Source organism: Mercenaria mercenaria, chromosome 4 (genome assembly GCF_021730395.1).
Source record: "Mercenaria mercenaria strain notata chromosome 4, MADL_Memer_1, whole genome shotgun sequence".
Lineage (NCBI taxonomy): Eukaryota > Metazoa > Mollusca > Bivalvia > Venerida > Veneridae > Mercenaria > Mercenaria mercenaria.
The window spans coordinates 7,547,202-7,564,005 of NC_069364.1; the positions used below are offsets into that span (position 1 = coordinate 7,547,202).

Genomic DNA, 16,804 nt, shown 5'->3' on the forward strand with positions numbered 1-16,804 from the left:
ATTTATAGCAAAAGAGTGCTTTTACGCTTGTGCTATTAATTATTTCGATTCTAATATGCCCTTCATCAAAATCAGTAGATAAAATACAGAAGCGCTATTTCTTGGTCGTAACAAAAACGTTGACGTCACCGCACGTTAATGTGACGTCATTCTGGCGTAAGAGTGCTTTAACCGAGGCAAGCATATTAAAGTGTCCTATCAATAACACCATATCACTCAGTCTAACCAAACAGCGGCTACAGTGAAAGAGCTTCCGTATTTTGTTTTACAAATTGGATACTACTGTAGCTGCGAAACTTATTTCTTCTAAAGATGATGGTATATACTTATTTATATTTCATAAATGTTAAATTTACAAATTAAATGTTAGTTTTCCAATCATGCTCGACAACTGAATATCGCTGTCAGAATCAACAATGTATTCCCAATGAGAACAGATGCGATGCATATGTAAACTGTCAAGATGGTACAGATGAAGAAAATTGTGGTAAGGCATTCCTAACCTTTTTTATTTTGAAACAATTCTTAAACACCCGATGGCATGTGATCTAGATCTGGCTAATTCAAAACTCCAAAGAGGACATTAAGAAACATTTAAAGCAAACAAATAAAGAAATTGTAAACTACACTTAGTTCGACATCTTTATACACCCTTGAAAATCGGAGAAGTCATTGTGATAAAAAGTCGATTGGTCCGGTGATACTTCATTCACATAACCAATACATTACATACTTATGTATAGACTAAATAAAGGGTAGGAAAAACTAGAAAGTACCGACATGACCCTTGAATTTGAAATTCGCAGAAAAGAAGCTGTTAAAGCTCAGTCCTGTTCTATGTCAAAGGTCTTCCGTAAAATATACATGCTGAATAATTTTAAAAATATTTATATGGCTTCGAAGATATTTTCAGTGATCTTAATTTCTATGGCTTATTTGATTACAAGTCATAGTTTTCACGTTATTTTATGCCGATTTGCGTTTATGTACGCTGTCATTGCTTTATCGTATTGTTTGGGTTATTTTTGTTTTATAAAAATTCACTTAGATGAAGAGCAAACAATAAAAAAAAACTTATAAATCAAAAGTAAATTAAAGCAGACATTGTTTGATCAAGTTTGTTAATGAGAGAAATTGACGACAAGTGCAGCATTCATTCCTCGAATGCTATAGCTACGACATTGATATAGAGTTAAACCTGCACTTAATTTAAATGTGACACTTGTACGACATAGACAGGAAATAATTACTAAAAGTAATGTGAGAAACCTTCGCTGGGGAATTCCACTTATACCCAAAGCGAACCCTATCATAAACATTGTCAGAAAGAAATTCTTTTTTTCTTTAACAGCAATAAAATGTCTTTCCAGAATTAACGATATTGATATATTAAGTTAAATATCAATATCTAAGTTACTGACATGCATTGAAATACATCGGAAACGAAAGCAAAGGATTATCATAGATGAACTTCTTGCAGATGCAGATGAATGTAAAGGAAACTCATTTCACTGCGACAATGTGAGATGTATACCAAGACGACTAGTATGTGACAGATATGTTGATTGCACGGACGAAAGTGATGAAATGTTGTGTGTAAATGTAACCCATTATTCCTGTGAGGAATGGTGGAATGCAGGTTATAGAAAAAATGGAATATATACTTTAGGTATGGTATTATTTATGCTTTTAAACCTGGTGAAATAGATGAGAAAATGATTCCACACTGTTGAACTATATCTTATATATGTTGTTTTGCTACAACCCTATTGTCGATAAATCCACAACTGAGCTGAAGAAGAGACCATAGCTAGACCGGTAGGTTTTACAAAGTAATGCAACAGAACGTCGTATAATTAGATTAAATATTATTAATTAGAAACGAATCTAAGGAACTATTAGCGACCGGACGTTTATTTGGAAAATATCCGGACTTGTCAACCAAATATTACATTTTCTATGGTCCCGCTACAAAAGGAAATTAAACAAGCAAATTCGATGAATTGGTATCCCCCGCCGAAAGGGTCTGTGGTGAGGAACGGCAAAAAATATATCCAGCAAAAAGTTAAGAATGTTAGAAAGAAGCAAATAATTTCATTAGTCAAAATCAAATTAACAGAAAATGAATGTTTTTTATATATATATATTTTTTGGGGGGGGGGGGGGGGGGGGGGGGGGGGGGGGGGGGGTGTATGGGACGAGTGAGGGTACAAAACTTTACATGTTGATTATAAATATTGATGGAAAAAAAGTGGGGGGGGGGTTGTGTTGGGCACGGGGGTGTGACCAAGGCAAGGTGGCGACCCCAGGTGTGGGTACACAACTTCACATGTTTATAAGAAATGTTCATGGAAAAGAATGAGAAAGTTTAATGAAATTCTTCCAATTGGTTGGTTTGTTATGTACAAATCAGTGGATTTAAAGGGCAATAACTGTATGGAAAATTGTATAAATTCAATAAAAAAAGAAAATGACGGGCATCATCAAAGTATGTTGGTTCATATCTATTTCAAGTTTCATGAAATTCTACAAACTTGTTACTGAGAAATGACTGAAGACGTGTATTTTTCATTAAATCAAGGGCTATAACTCTCAGGGAAATTGACCAATAAAAAAAAACTTGACAGGTATCATTGCAGTATGTTGGCTCATGTTTATTTCAAGTTTGATGAAATTCTACCTGCTAGTTACTGAGAAATGGCTGCGGACAGACGTTTTTGTGCATTTTTCATTAAATCAAGGGCAATAACTCTAAGGGAAATTGACCAATCGAAAAAAAACAAAAAAACTTAAAGGGCATCATCGCAGTATCTTGGTTCATGTCTATTTCAAGTTTGATGAAATTCTACCTGCTAGATACTGAGAAATGGCTGCGGACGGACATTTTTCATTAAATCAAGGGCAATAACTCTAAGGGAAATTGACCAATCAAAAAAAAAAAAACTTAACAGGCATCATCGCAGTATGTTGGTTCATGTTTATGTCAAGTTTAATGAAATTCTACCTGCTAGTTACCGAGAAATGGCTGCGGACGGACGGACGGACGGACAACGCCATTTTAATGGCGGGGGATATAATAGGCAATTTGTTTAGGAATTTTATTGATAATGTGTAGATAAGAAGAGTGAGTGAATAAGGTTGGTTTTACGGCGAATCGACATTAATTGGATTAAAACCATTATCAGATGTACATTTCAGAATCGACTGAAGTAGAGTGCAACTTTGATGCAGTGAATAAATACGGATTAGTTCACACAGTGTTTCGTAATTTTAAAGAATATACTTACAGGTAACTATAAATAATGGTTTTTCTTGTTTCTTTTCCATGTTTGAATTTTTAGGAAATGTATTAATAGGTAGGGGGCTAATAGGGTCTACCATGCATCCCCCCTAGACTTTTATTCATAGGTACCAAATTATTCGGCAGGACCAACCCTTTCGAAATAAAAAAGGTTCCCATGAAAAAACTCTTTTGAACTATATAAGATTTCACTGTTTCCACGTTCATTTTTGGAAAATACGCCCATATAGAGGAAAATCAGTCATATCTTGGTCAGTTGTGGTGATAAAACAATAAAAATGGTGTCAAAATGGAGCTAAGACATTGGCCTTTAAAAAGCAGCATTTTTATTTTAATTAACTAATTTTTAAATTCACGAATATTAATGAGAATGTTACAAAATGACAAAATTTTATTAGAAAATAATATTTTTTAAGTTTTAAATCAATTTAAATGTACCAAACAGTTTTGATCTGTTCTGAAAGTCTCTCAGTGTTTTCTTAAATAGTATTTTGTAACACTGATGGTAACTTTTTTACTCCAAAAAAGGTATGTTTAGCTAATTTGCATAATATTAACCATAATCACAACCAACATCTCAGGAAGCAAGATATCACTTAAATTTAATAAAATGATATAATTAAATGTTATCAATGAAATAACAATTATGAGAGCTATATTGTTTGGAAATGAAGATTGAACACCCTTTCGAAGAAAGAATCAGTATGTAACATACTTTACACATGCTACGTTACCATTTAAATAACCTTGTTTTGTTACATCAATTATTTAGAAAATATAGATCAGGCAGCTTTGATCTGGTCTTAATGTCTCTCAGTGTTTTGTAGAGTAGTATTTTATTACTGTGAGGGTAAAAACATTTTCTACATTAGGTATTTTAGCAAATTTGCTTAAATTAATCTATGCTGAAACAGACATCGCTGAAAACAAGATATTACTAAAACTAAACAACATGATGAACTAAACTGTGATCAACAAACTTGTGTTATTTGAGCTGAAACACATGAAAATATAATGTAAATACTTATTCGAAGGAGGAATCTCTTTGTAACATACTTAACACATGTTACGTTACCATTCCAGTAACCTTGTTTTATTGTATCGTTATTTTCTCAGAAAATGGTAGAGGAATATTTAGTTATCAAGTTGTTAAATACTTCTACAAAGTAGTACAGCTCCATACTTTCCAAGCAGTGAATTTTTTCCATAACGGCGCTTTAAAGTACGTTACCACTGTACTTTGCTGTATTTAGAAGTATCTATGAAGAAATCTGAACCATTGATTTCAATATTATGATATCATGGATTTGTTAAAACTTTAAAGTATTAATTCTAACATTCTTTCTTCACTTTTGTCAACAAAGAAATCATCTGAAACATTCATTACACATTCACTGTTCCTTTTTTTTCATTTTGAATTAATGCATCTATCAGTTTAATTATTTTAATATATGTTTCTTAAATATGTTGTTCTTTTATTTGATGGTTTCAATATTGTTGTCAATATTTACATTTTACATTGATTATATATTTCTATGTATATATTCTGTATATATTAATAATATATACATCCCTGCTACCATGCATACACTGATAACAGGGTTACAATTTGGGGCTTTCTTTCATGGATTTTTTTTCAATTGAAATCGTTCTCGTTTTGTGTTATTGTGAAACGCATCAATGCAGTTATTTACGTGAGAAATAAAGCATTTTGTTTTTTTAATTTCAGAAACACATGAATTGTATTGAGATATTCATGGGCTTATTGATGAAATAATCACTATTGAAAAGCTGCACTGAACAAAAACTAAAAAACAAAATGAAATTTCAGGTACTACAAGTAATCTTTAGATTTAAACTTATAGCCTAAAATTGGATAAAGTAGTCAAGAATGTGAATGATATTAAGTCTATGAAAACCAAACTGTTAGAAAAACAATCACATAATGCCATTTAAAACTGACAGAAAGATACTGAGTGCTGTATGAACGATTTACTGAAAACATTTTTCAACAGACTTTTAGAAGATCCTTTTGAGGCAAAGATCGCAACCAAGCAAATAAATAGCAAACTCAGTTGGATCATGGCTGTTTATGAGAGGTAATGAAGTGTGAAAAGCACCTTACGCCCCCTAGCACTGGCTTAAGAGGAATTCTATTTTAGTATGGTCCGAAATGACTATAAAATCAAACAACACTGAAAGTGAGTACGTACGAGGGGACTTTTTACATCATATGGCACTTAAAGAGTATTTAAGGGATAGCAAATTGTTTTTAAGCTCATCCTTTCGAAGCATAACAACACAATCGAGCAAAATAATAGCTGACTTGATTTGATTATGTCTGTTCGTTAGATGTAGTGAAATGTGAAATTGCCATCATACCCCTAGCACTAGCTTAAACAGTGTTCTGTTCTGTTACAGGGAATTTTTATGGATTACTTAAAATTTGAACTTAAAATCGGATGAAATGTCTGAAAAATATGAAATGCACAAATTATGAGGCAGTAGTGTTACAAGAATCAAATTCTGCACGTCTTGTTTAAGATGTTACTTACGATGTTTTCACTTTAATGTTACTTAATATAGCATATTTGATCTCGTGTTGATTATCTGTTATGAATGATATGTTGCTTTATAGCATATCATTCATAAATTAGAAAGCAAATGACAAAAGAAAATCACAGGCTCTCAAAATCACTTAATTTTTATGAATGAAATTTGATTACACTTTGATTCTGAAGCAATTTGTATCATAATCTCGAGTTTCTTGCTACAGTTTGAACTTTTGACAAATAGAGGCAATGCCTTTGTCATAACCTTTGGTATGTAACTTAATTGATAATCAAACTTTTTTGTTATGATTGATGCATAGTTACTCTTAGTAGTGTTTCTCTTTATGTTACGGTATATCAAGCAATATTCCAACACATAATGTAATTTAGACCTTTTCTGTAAAATTAAGTATACCAAAAACAAAATGTACATTCTGTCTTCTTGTAAATGTTTCAAAATGACTACAGTAGCCTTCTTTATTTTATATGTATAGTTTTATATATTTCTTATATCTTGATTTGGTATCACTAAAACAATTTTGTCCAGTTGGTTTTAGTTTTAAATCTAAAGTGTCTTTAAATACCAGCATATTTTCTTTTGTTTATTAGTTTTGGTTAAGCACCAATTTGCAAAAGGAATTCAGTCATGTAATTTTGATCAGTTAACCTAACAAGTGTCTATGAATTCTGTTCTGGAACTACTCAGTTCTCTGCAGGCAAGTGCTGTTCTCCGTATTGTACAGGTGGGTGTAAGTCTGCTTCTACTAAGCTGACTTTAGACACGATGTCTTATTTAATCGTCACGGAAAGCAAATGCCTCATCCAGATATCTGACTCAGGACCCTATGATTCATCCTATAAAGCTAGGACTGGTTTTGTATATGTTCTTTTAGTGCTACTTTTTGCTAAAATTCAAAATGTACTTTTTATAAAACTTGACTTTTACTCAGGAAGACTGAAAATATCAGCTGTAGGATCTTAATATCATGGATGCACAGATGTATATTATTGCGTGTTTTATTGAAATTTAATCTAAATTTAGAGTTACATGAAGGGTGCAATATATATTTAGGCTATTTCTGAAATAACAGAAGAAAACCTTTTTAAAACTAACAGCTAACAGTTTAAATAAATCAGTATGCGACAATTTGGGCTTCAACTTCGTTTTAAATATCTTTTTAAAAAGCAATGGTAGTGGTAGCGTATTTTAAAGTGTGTTACGGAAAAAGTATCACACTCTCTGACAAGTAAAGAATTATATTGTATTATTACAGTACAAAATATGTAATATTAATCATGTTTATGGAATATTTTCTTTAAAGCAATATAACAACGTTGTTGAAATGGTAAAGTAACATGTGTAATGTATGTTACATTTTTATTTTTCCTGTGATAAAGTGTTAATTCTATGTCTACAGACATTATAGACCACATAAAAATTGGTTTTTCATTGATAACAATTAATTACATCATTTTATTCAGTTTTAGTGGTTTCAGAATTTTATTCGTTGTTTGTGACATTGATTCAATTTATGCAAATTTGCTGAGCACATCCAGTTTTGAGTAAACAGATGTACCATAAAAGTAACAAAATAATATATTACAAAACAATGAGAGACTTTTAGACAGGAACAAAGCTAATTAGTACATTTAAATTGATTTGAAACTTAGAAAATGTTATTTTTTAACAAAATTTTGTTATTTTTTAAATTTCTCATTAATATTCATGAATATGCAAATTATTTAATTAACATAAAAATGCTACTTTTCAAAGGCCAATGTCTTAGCTCTATTTTGACATCATTTTTATTGTTTTATCACAACAATTGATCAAGATATGACTGATTTTTATCTATATGGTCGTCCGGAAACAGTGAAATCATATATAGTTAGAAAGAGTTTTTTCATGGGAACATTTGTTATTTTGAAAGAGTTGGTCCTGCCGAACAATTTGGTACCTATGAAAAAAAGTCTAGGGGGATGCATGGTAGACCTCATTGGCCCCCGTACTATAACGATTTGAGTAGACGTTTTGTATAAACTATCTGAATATTCAATACAATGGGCTGTTTAAAGAATGTGAAGGTACTTGATCAAACTTTAAAGAACCAAGTATCTTACTGATAGCTAGTACTTCACGACATCGTATTCCTTGTATTTTCAGGTTTGTTTTTCAGTCTTTCAAAGGAATATAGTTGATGTTGCCTTCATTAAAAGTAATAGATGAAGATATCTAAACTAACAAAATTGTTAACAATTGTGTCTTGATGAATGGCAAACCTTCTAATGTCGCATCACAAAACAAGATTATCAAGGACAACATAGGGAAACAGCTTTTTATACATGACATGTTAGGTGTATAAACAATCGCAGCTAATTGAGGGTTATGACCTTTGAATAATCTGTTTTTAGGTAATAAGTTTCATGGAATTTGGTATGCATCATATGTATTTAGTATTTCAAATAGCCTCCGGTTCATTTTTGACACGCCAGTATTTGTCAAATTCAGTCTATATCAATATGCGCTTCACAAAAATGAAAACTGTTTCAAATTGCTGTATTTACTACAAACCCTGCCTCAAAGTTTGTATAACTTTATTTCATATCAGTACTATTTTTGTAAACGTGTATGAAAAGATTGCATTTAGTATGACATATTTCAAATTCAGCGTTTGAAAAGTTATTGTGTCATGGTGAGCTCGTTTCATTTGTTAAAACGACTATATTCTAGGCTGATCACTACCAAATCAAATATAAGCCTTTAGTAAGAATTCTATCCAGCTGGCTTACGGAAGGTCGTTGGTTGTACCCAGGTGCCCGCAAGTGATGAAATAATGCACGGAGGGGCACCTGTGGTCTTCCTCCACCATCGAAGCTGGAAAGTCAACATTAAACCCAACAAAATAAAATAGATATATCTAGTAAGAATTGGTCCAAATATAAAAAGTGCTAATCTTGTTTTCATCTCCTAGTGCCTTTTTTCAATAGCGATGTGTTTTCTTTTACTCTAACGCGTTTCAGTATGTATGTGTAGCATAAAGGGGCATGTTCCTATCGCTTGCTAGGTAGAAATGGCGGCGTAAGAATTTTATGTCTTCAAAAGAGAAATTCAAAGAAGCGAAAAGGAGTAAATTAAGCCGGTTGTATTTAACGAACTGTACTTTTCTTAGGTTAAAGTTAACACCCCTTTTCATTTTTGTTTTTCTATGGAAACGATATAGCTATTTATGGGAATATAAGTCTCTGAAAATCTGATATGCTAGAAAATTTTGAAAAACCGTTATAAAGTAAGTATTTTATATGAGATAAAGGACAGCCGGATTTAGTAGTGTTCAGCTTATATCGAAGGCTGAAGCAGTAATTATTTTGTACCGTATAGGTTTTTCTTAGATTATGTATTTGATAAATACTGTGATTAAATATATATTGTTCCATATGCATAGTTCAGTAATTTACCTAAAAATGTTCGAAACACTTAAGCTGAGTGACTGGATCAACTTTCGGATGATGCATTTTCTGTGTGAAACTTTTGACTTTAAAAATTGTGCATTGAATTCGACGCCGATTGGAAGGATTTAAGAAATGTATGATTGAAGTAGTTTAAACAGAGTATAGTTAATGGCAGGATTGTTTCGTGCAAAGTAAGTTCTTTTTCTATTTCTAATTTTTGCATCTTTTAAACATTTTTGTAGATTCTATTAAAACCTCAATCTGTTTTTTAACGGAAGGAAAAATAGCTTAGAGTAAAAAATAAGTGTGAAACGTCTCCGCGGACTGTATGTGATTTTTCGAAACATAACACGTGTAATTTCCCGTAAATCTCCGAAACAGAGAATATTTGGCAATGGCGACCAGAAATAAACAACTGCGAATTTCCATAGAGAAAATGAAATTCAGTCGCAAGGGAAAACCAGGCAATAATTTTAAAAGTCCTTGAAATTCTCAATAGTGATTTATTTAATTCACAAAACATGTTTTATAGCATTTAATCTCGTTCCATTACTTCACATCAACCTAAAGTTGAGGTCCAAAATGAAATGAGACAGACCTTAGTGAATCTTTTACATACTATTAGCGAAATGACGTGTAAATTGAAAGTTAAAAAAGCTGTGTAATAGTAAATCTTTCAAGTGTAAAATTATTGGAACGATGAATTGCAATTAGTTTGTGATGATTTGTATTCTCTACAAAGAAGGAGGTTAAAATGTAAAAATACAGATACAAAGAAAAATAAAAGGTGTGAATATCAATCTAAAAACAGTTATTTGATAAAGTAAACCGAAAATATAAAGGAAAATTCCAGGCGATGGAACATAACGTCCAATTATCGGGGATAAGATAAAATGGCTCTGTTTCATATAATGCGGGCTCGACGAAATCCCTTCAAAGAAACTTGTGTTGATCTACTTAATAAGTTAATTAGTTATTCCCTTGATAAAAACTGTGTCCCTGGTGATTGACTCAAAAGGATAATAAATCCGATTCCAAAAGGTTATAGTGGCCCGTTAGACTCACTACAGTATACACGTATTAAACTTTTGTCTATTCCTAGTAAGACTTATACAAATATATTAAATTGGAGCCTTATGGCACGTTATGTATTTGGTAATCAACAAAATGGTTTCAGAGGTAATATAAATTGCTTAGATCATGTATGTTCTCAATATAGCTTGATAAATAACCGTAAACTTGCTAGAAAAGATACATTTACATGCTTTGTGGTGCACGTAAAGCATTTGATACCGTAAATAGAATTTTTCCATTTAGATTTTTCTTCCTATGGAAAAAATAACGCAATCTCCTACCTGGATGATATATTTCCCCGCTAGGTAGGGAATAATTAGTTCACTTTGTGGCTTGACTATCCTTTTCATTTTAATTCAGTCTGATAGTCTAACTTGTGACGTAATTATTCCTTTCCTTTCATTTTAGTCAGGCATTACGTCCAATTCGGCCACTTCTAAAAATCGGCTTCATCATTAGTGATTCTCAGCCAAACATTTAGAACAGTGCAAAGTCGTGTTCGATTTGTCCCCTGTAGGTTATCCTGGGCATTCAGAAAAAGCAAATAAAAATGATAGGTTATAGAGCTATATCTCTCCGCAAAATAGCTTCTATGTTCAAATATTGTCACTTAATAATAGTTCCATATAAATACATCTGCAATTCCGCCTATGCACTTAGAAGTTGACTGCCTAACAAGTTGTGCTTTCCAATAACTGCTAATTATCTGAAAGCGGTACGTATTCATGAATGTGCCTACAGTAACATTATAAGAATGTGGGGTCATCTATGGCGAAAAAAAAATCGACGATTTAGGCCAGTGGTGACTTTCTCCTGGTATTGCAAAATGCTCATGATGTGACAGCATGAGTTGCACAAAATTACAGTGACTGGAATCAACGACTAGGCAAAAATGTAGTTTTTTTCATAACGTTTACTGTCACGTAAATGGCATTTTGCGACTTTTCTGTAAAGGTATTGTCCTTGTTTATTTTCTCTTAAGCGTAAAATTCAAAAACTGGTTACAGTTAATAAAGCAAAAACGATATTCTTCTTCTGTACATATAGAATACTTTCCAACCTTTTCTATCAGAAACGAATAATTATGCTCTAGGAAATATTAACAATTACACATACAGAAACGTACAGCTCACTTACACCATTATGGAATACCGGTATACTTGATATTGATGTCCGTCCGCTATCGATTTAAATCAAGAATGAAAGAAAAGTTTAAAGCGCTAAACTTTTTTTTTTATTTTTTGTTCGGATTATTTTTGTTTCCATTCTTGCGCGCCTTGTGGACGTGGACGGTAGCATGCATTTTCTTTATAATTTATAATTTATAATTTTTGTGTTGAGCGACCTGTGGAGTTTCCACTTTTTCTATTTGAGTTCCAGGCCTTGCACAATCCAGTCGTTAATACATGGCATCTAGTGAATACTCGGTGAAAGATATTTTGAACTTACACCGAAGGAAACAAATATCCTCTATTCATTTACAGTTTTCTATAATAACAATATGTTTCCATTTTGGGACTTACATCTACCATGTTAAATTGTCGTGTTAGCGGGGATAAGACATGGCAAGACGACATGAAGAGAACAAGACAAATACAGAGAGTGTTCTGTCATGGTATCGTATCGACGGGGCAAACCAGTGCTGATATTAAATGAATTCGTACTAACTTTGAAACAGGTGAATAAATACATCAATTTAAAACAGTTTCATTTTTGTGAAGCGCGTGGAAATATAAGCTGAATTTGCCAAATACCGGCATGGCAAAAGGAACTGGCGACAATTATCAAGCAATCACACTCGAGGCATTTTTTATATTTTCCAAAACTTATATTCACGAAGAGTGTACAAATATTACAATATCTGAGAAGAGAGTTATTAAGAGGCTGATGCATTAGCAAAGTAGTAAAACCACTACGTCAGTGACTATGAAGTGATACCTCCATAATAAAGAAACCACTGCACGTGCTATACATTTACCCATCTGGTTTCTTAAGGTATGTCTGCACGTTTGATACACCGGAAATAATGACATAGCGGAAAACACCCGAATGACGTGAAATGAAGCCTTGAATCGGCATACGAAAGAAAAATATTTCATGAATGAATGGCAACCTGCGTGTGAGTTAAATTATTAAAATGACAATGTTACTATATTTCTAGAGGCAAGATATTAAGAAGTTTGACACTTTAGTATCTAAAATGCAATAGACAGACATGCTTTGCATCTAAATTATTATTATTATTTTTTTTTTTTTTTGCTTATTGTTTTAGATATATCACGGAAACGGAAATATAAACCGATTATTCGTTCTTTAAGGAGGCACGTTAAGATATAACAAATGCAGTTACATAGTTCCATTTCAATGTTATCCTTTTATAAAAGCTCATAAGCGGTTCGTTTTTATAATACTGTTCAACATAACAGAGACTAAACGCCTTTTGGGTGTCATCTGAATTTGGTCCGTGTCCTCATTCTTTGTAAATGGCACATATAGATAGTCGTAATGTGAACAATTTTATGTGCCAAATTCATATATGTCAGCCATCTTGGTTTAGATGCGACAAACCTCTTTCCAACAATTTCCACAGAATAATCTGATTTAGATATAAATGACTTTTAAATCGTAATCCATTTAAAACAGTTTATCAATTTTTTTTGCACAGAACAAAAGATGACCAAGCTCCAATCTTTGTCTTTGCATTCAAACAAAAAAAAATACTATCACAAAGCCGACCCGTCCGGTCGGGTCGGAATATGTTATTTTAAACGAGAAAATAACTGAATGAGCCAATCTATGCATCTTATTCCAAAATCATAAATATCGTGTCATCACGTGATGCTTTGAATGATCTAATTCTGCAGAATGCCTGACTTCGGATGGTCTATGACCATGACAACTGTATTAAACAACTTGAAAATTATTGACACACATTTTCATAATGAAAGCTACAGTTGTTTCCAGAATGTAAGTATATCAACATCTTTACTTAAGTTATAAAACGTTATTATTAAAACGAATGATATTTGTAAGCTTATATATAGTATACATGTACTGTACTGCATAAATTTACACATTCGTCAGTTTATTAACATCAATATGATATAGTTTGATATAGTTAGCACAAAGCATGTCAATCTACATGCAGTCATAATCTACTGGGCATTAGTTTCTATTAAACTTGTAACATCTGTAATAAAGTAGATATTCATGATAAATAATATAATTCGACAAAAAGTTCATTGATTGTTTGCACCTGAAAAAGATTAGTTTATGCTTGAAAGGCAGTGAAATCCAACTGAAATGTAATGACATAAATTCTGAAGTTATACAAGATGGATTATCAGTAAAAGCTACAACTTTCATTAGTTATTAGTCAGAGGTAGGCTACTGTGTTTATGAAATACTCTAACGAGGCTCTTTACCCGAGTCTTCACGCTGATAGACAGTAAGATTAGAATTAACGGATGCAGAACATAATGAGCACACTGAACCATTTACGTATTTTTCATTAAGATAACCAAATCATGTATTCCTGACTACGAAGCCATATCTGATGTTGCGAGTTGGTATCGAGAACATAACTGCACCTGTATAACTAGGACAGTGGTTCCATATAAAGACAGCCATTTCAACAGGTACCAATTATTCAAAGATGATATTTCTATATAAGGGTAAATATCCGTCAACCATCATAATTTGACCTTTGATCTTAATGTTTTTATTTCTTTAATTCCGCGTATATAATTTATGATATGTCATATGTCATCATTGATTAATAACCGTTTTCACTAACAGTGTTAATTGTTTGTATTTTCCAATATCCAAGTCTAATTTTGTGAACTTTTTCACATTGTTTGGTATGGTGTTAGATCACAGGTACTTGAAGTTCGAACAGCAAGTGCCATATCTTACCCACTTAATATAATTAAGTTGGCAAGTAAATGGCGTATTTGTCAGTCGTCATTTGATCAATACTTCAGCTATCAGTGTACATCACTTTTCATGTGAAAGTAAAAAATAAACTTCTTTTATGCTTAGAACATTTAGATAAAAATAGAATTAGTCGTTCATTTTAACAGTTTACTTACACGGTCCAAATAGTTGTTTATGTTTTCATCAGCTTCCTGTCGTAAACCAGGAAAAATACTTTTGAAACGTATATATTCACTATAAATATTTCTTATGAATTAACACAAAGTTATTAAACAATAAAAGTTAAGTTTGTCTGGAAGAATCCCGTTATCAGACAAGATTCAAAGAGACGTTTTTTTTTGTAATACCAACGGTTCCAAAGAATTGTGACGTATCATTTGTGACGCCATCACAGCTCTTTGCTTGGAATTTTCGTATACACGATGACTATGGAATCCCGGTGCGACATGCTTTTTTGCGTTTTGCTATTTGCGTTTTGCTTTTCGCACACGGATTCCATATTATGCAGTTATGTACATGTTAGAAAATACTACACCTCAAACGCAAAAAGCAACACGCAAAAAGCAAAAACTATGAAGCAAAACACAAACAGCAAAATGCAAGAATCAAGACATAAAATGCAAATTATCAAAACGCTAAAAGAATAAAACATATTGTATAGAGATTTCGTAAAATGCAGCCGATCTCACTGCTATAGAAATTCAAAATACTACCAATTATATATTTTTAAAGATGTTTACGTTGATTTCTTATGTTGTTATACTTTCTGGTCCGTTGGGATCATGGAGTCCATTCAACATATGTGTCATAGAGTTCCGCTTAAGCCAGTACTAGGGGGCGTGAGAAGTGTTGCGCATTTCATTACATCTCATGAACAGACTCAATTAAACCGAGTCTGTTATTATTATAATTCTTGGTTGCATTCATTGCTTCCAAAGGATCTTTTTTTATTTATTTATAGCTATAGGCATATATTTTTATAAAAGCAAACAAGCAAAGGACAAATAGCAAAACGCAAGAGGCAAAACATAAATGCAAAAAGCAAAACGCATAAAGCAAACAGCAAATAGCAAACAGCAAAAAGCATGTCGCACCGGGATTCCATACGATGGCATGTTCTACGTTGATCCGCAGTGCTACAATATAATATATATCTCAACACACATAATTTGAGGAGATAATACTGACACTAAAATGCAACTGTTTAATGGGTTCAAATTTTGAAAATGTATATTAGAATTTATCAAAATCTTATTGCCATGGGACAACCTTATATCAGAACTATTCTGTTTCATGGTATAATGCAAACTTACATGTAGTTTCTTTTGAAAACTGTGTGAACTGTGCTCTCATCCAACTGCATTCTCTCATTTTTTGTAAGTTCGGCCAGCCTCGGCAGGACGATATTACAATAGGAATTTTATATGAAAATCTATGATAATGTCCGAAAATCTCGGTTGTGGAGAAAAGATATTTGATTTAAAGGTTTGTCCGCCAAGGAATAAATTCTTTGCGTCGGACCAGCAGTTGTGTTTAACTGTAATATTAAAGACACTCTCTCAAGAATAAATTCTCTGCTTTGGACTAGCTGCAATGCTTTATCGTCATCTGAAGATATATCTTTCTAGAATAAAGTATCTTCGCTCTACCAGATCTGCTTCACTGTGACCTCTTTCTCTCTTTATCTATGATAAGCATTATGCGGATAGAACAACCCTGTCTCTCTCTCTCTCACTGTCCGGTGGAGCTCGAACGTCGAGGCTCTCGATCCGGAGGCGAGCGCTCTACCGCTGAGCTATCATGGCACACGATTCCACTTTCAGTGAAGTAATTTCTGAATGGTAGAGCGTACGCCTCTTATGTGGAAGGCCGCAGATTCGATCCTCGGTCGTGTACCAAGGATGTGTAAAGGTGTACCAGTTGCTCCCTAAATATGCTAAGCATTATGCGGATAGAACAACCACGTCCATCAAACTCGTAACACTGGGGAATCTCATGATCAAAATAATCTCTAAACCAAAGTTAATTTACGAATAATATGGGATAATGCTGAAGCAAGTTTTGCTGTAAATCTAAGGTATGGCCAATCTTATGGCAACATAGATGTATTCTAAAACTACACAAATTTCAATCACAATCACCTTCTGGATGTTTAGAAAACTTTAAGAAATTAAGACCTCTTATTTTCGTTAGTGTTCATAATTACCAGAAATGTATCATCATTATAATCTACATAATTATTTGACAACTTTCGTCAGTCATATGTTAGGCTATGTTTAAATTTCATATCTTATCTTATCATGGTAAGAAATTTATTCATGTTCTTCAAAATATCACTTTCGTTTAGAGATTACTTTGATCATGTGATTCTCCACACTGCGTTATATCGCATGAATGAGATGTGGAGATTGATGTCTAAATTGATAGAATGTGTTAAAGATTATTTCTTCCGTTAAAAAGTGTAAAAAATAGTAATTTTGAATCAGATATA

General features: G+C 32.6%; 1 protein-coding gene across 4 annotated transcripts in view; it reads left to right on the forward strand.

The window, feature by feature from the left end:
• The window catches only part of LOC123555101 (uncharacterized), a 116,168-nt gene that overhangs the window by 69,159 nt on the left and 30,205 nt on the right, over positions 1-16,804 (forward strand). For all 4 annotated transcript variants that reach the window (XM_053540322.1, XM_053540320.1, XM_053540321.1 and 1 more), the window contains 5 exons: positions 371-487; positions 1,481-1,669; positions 3,199-3,289; positions 13,242-13,344; positions 13,894-14,015. In XM_053540322.1, coding sequence (XP_053396297.1) covers positions 371-487; positions 1,481-1,669; positions 3,199-3,289; positions 13,242-13,344; positions 13,894-14,015 — 622 coding nt within the window. The remainder of the gene's footprint in view (positions 1-370; positions 488-1,480; positions 1,670-3,198; positions 3,290-13,241; positions 13,345-13,893; positions 14,016-16,804) is intronic.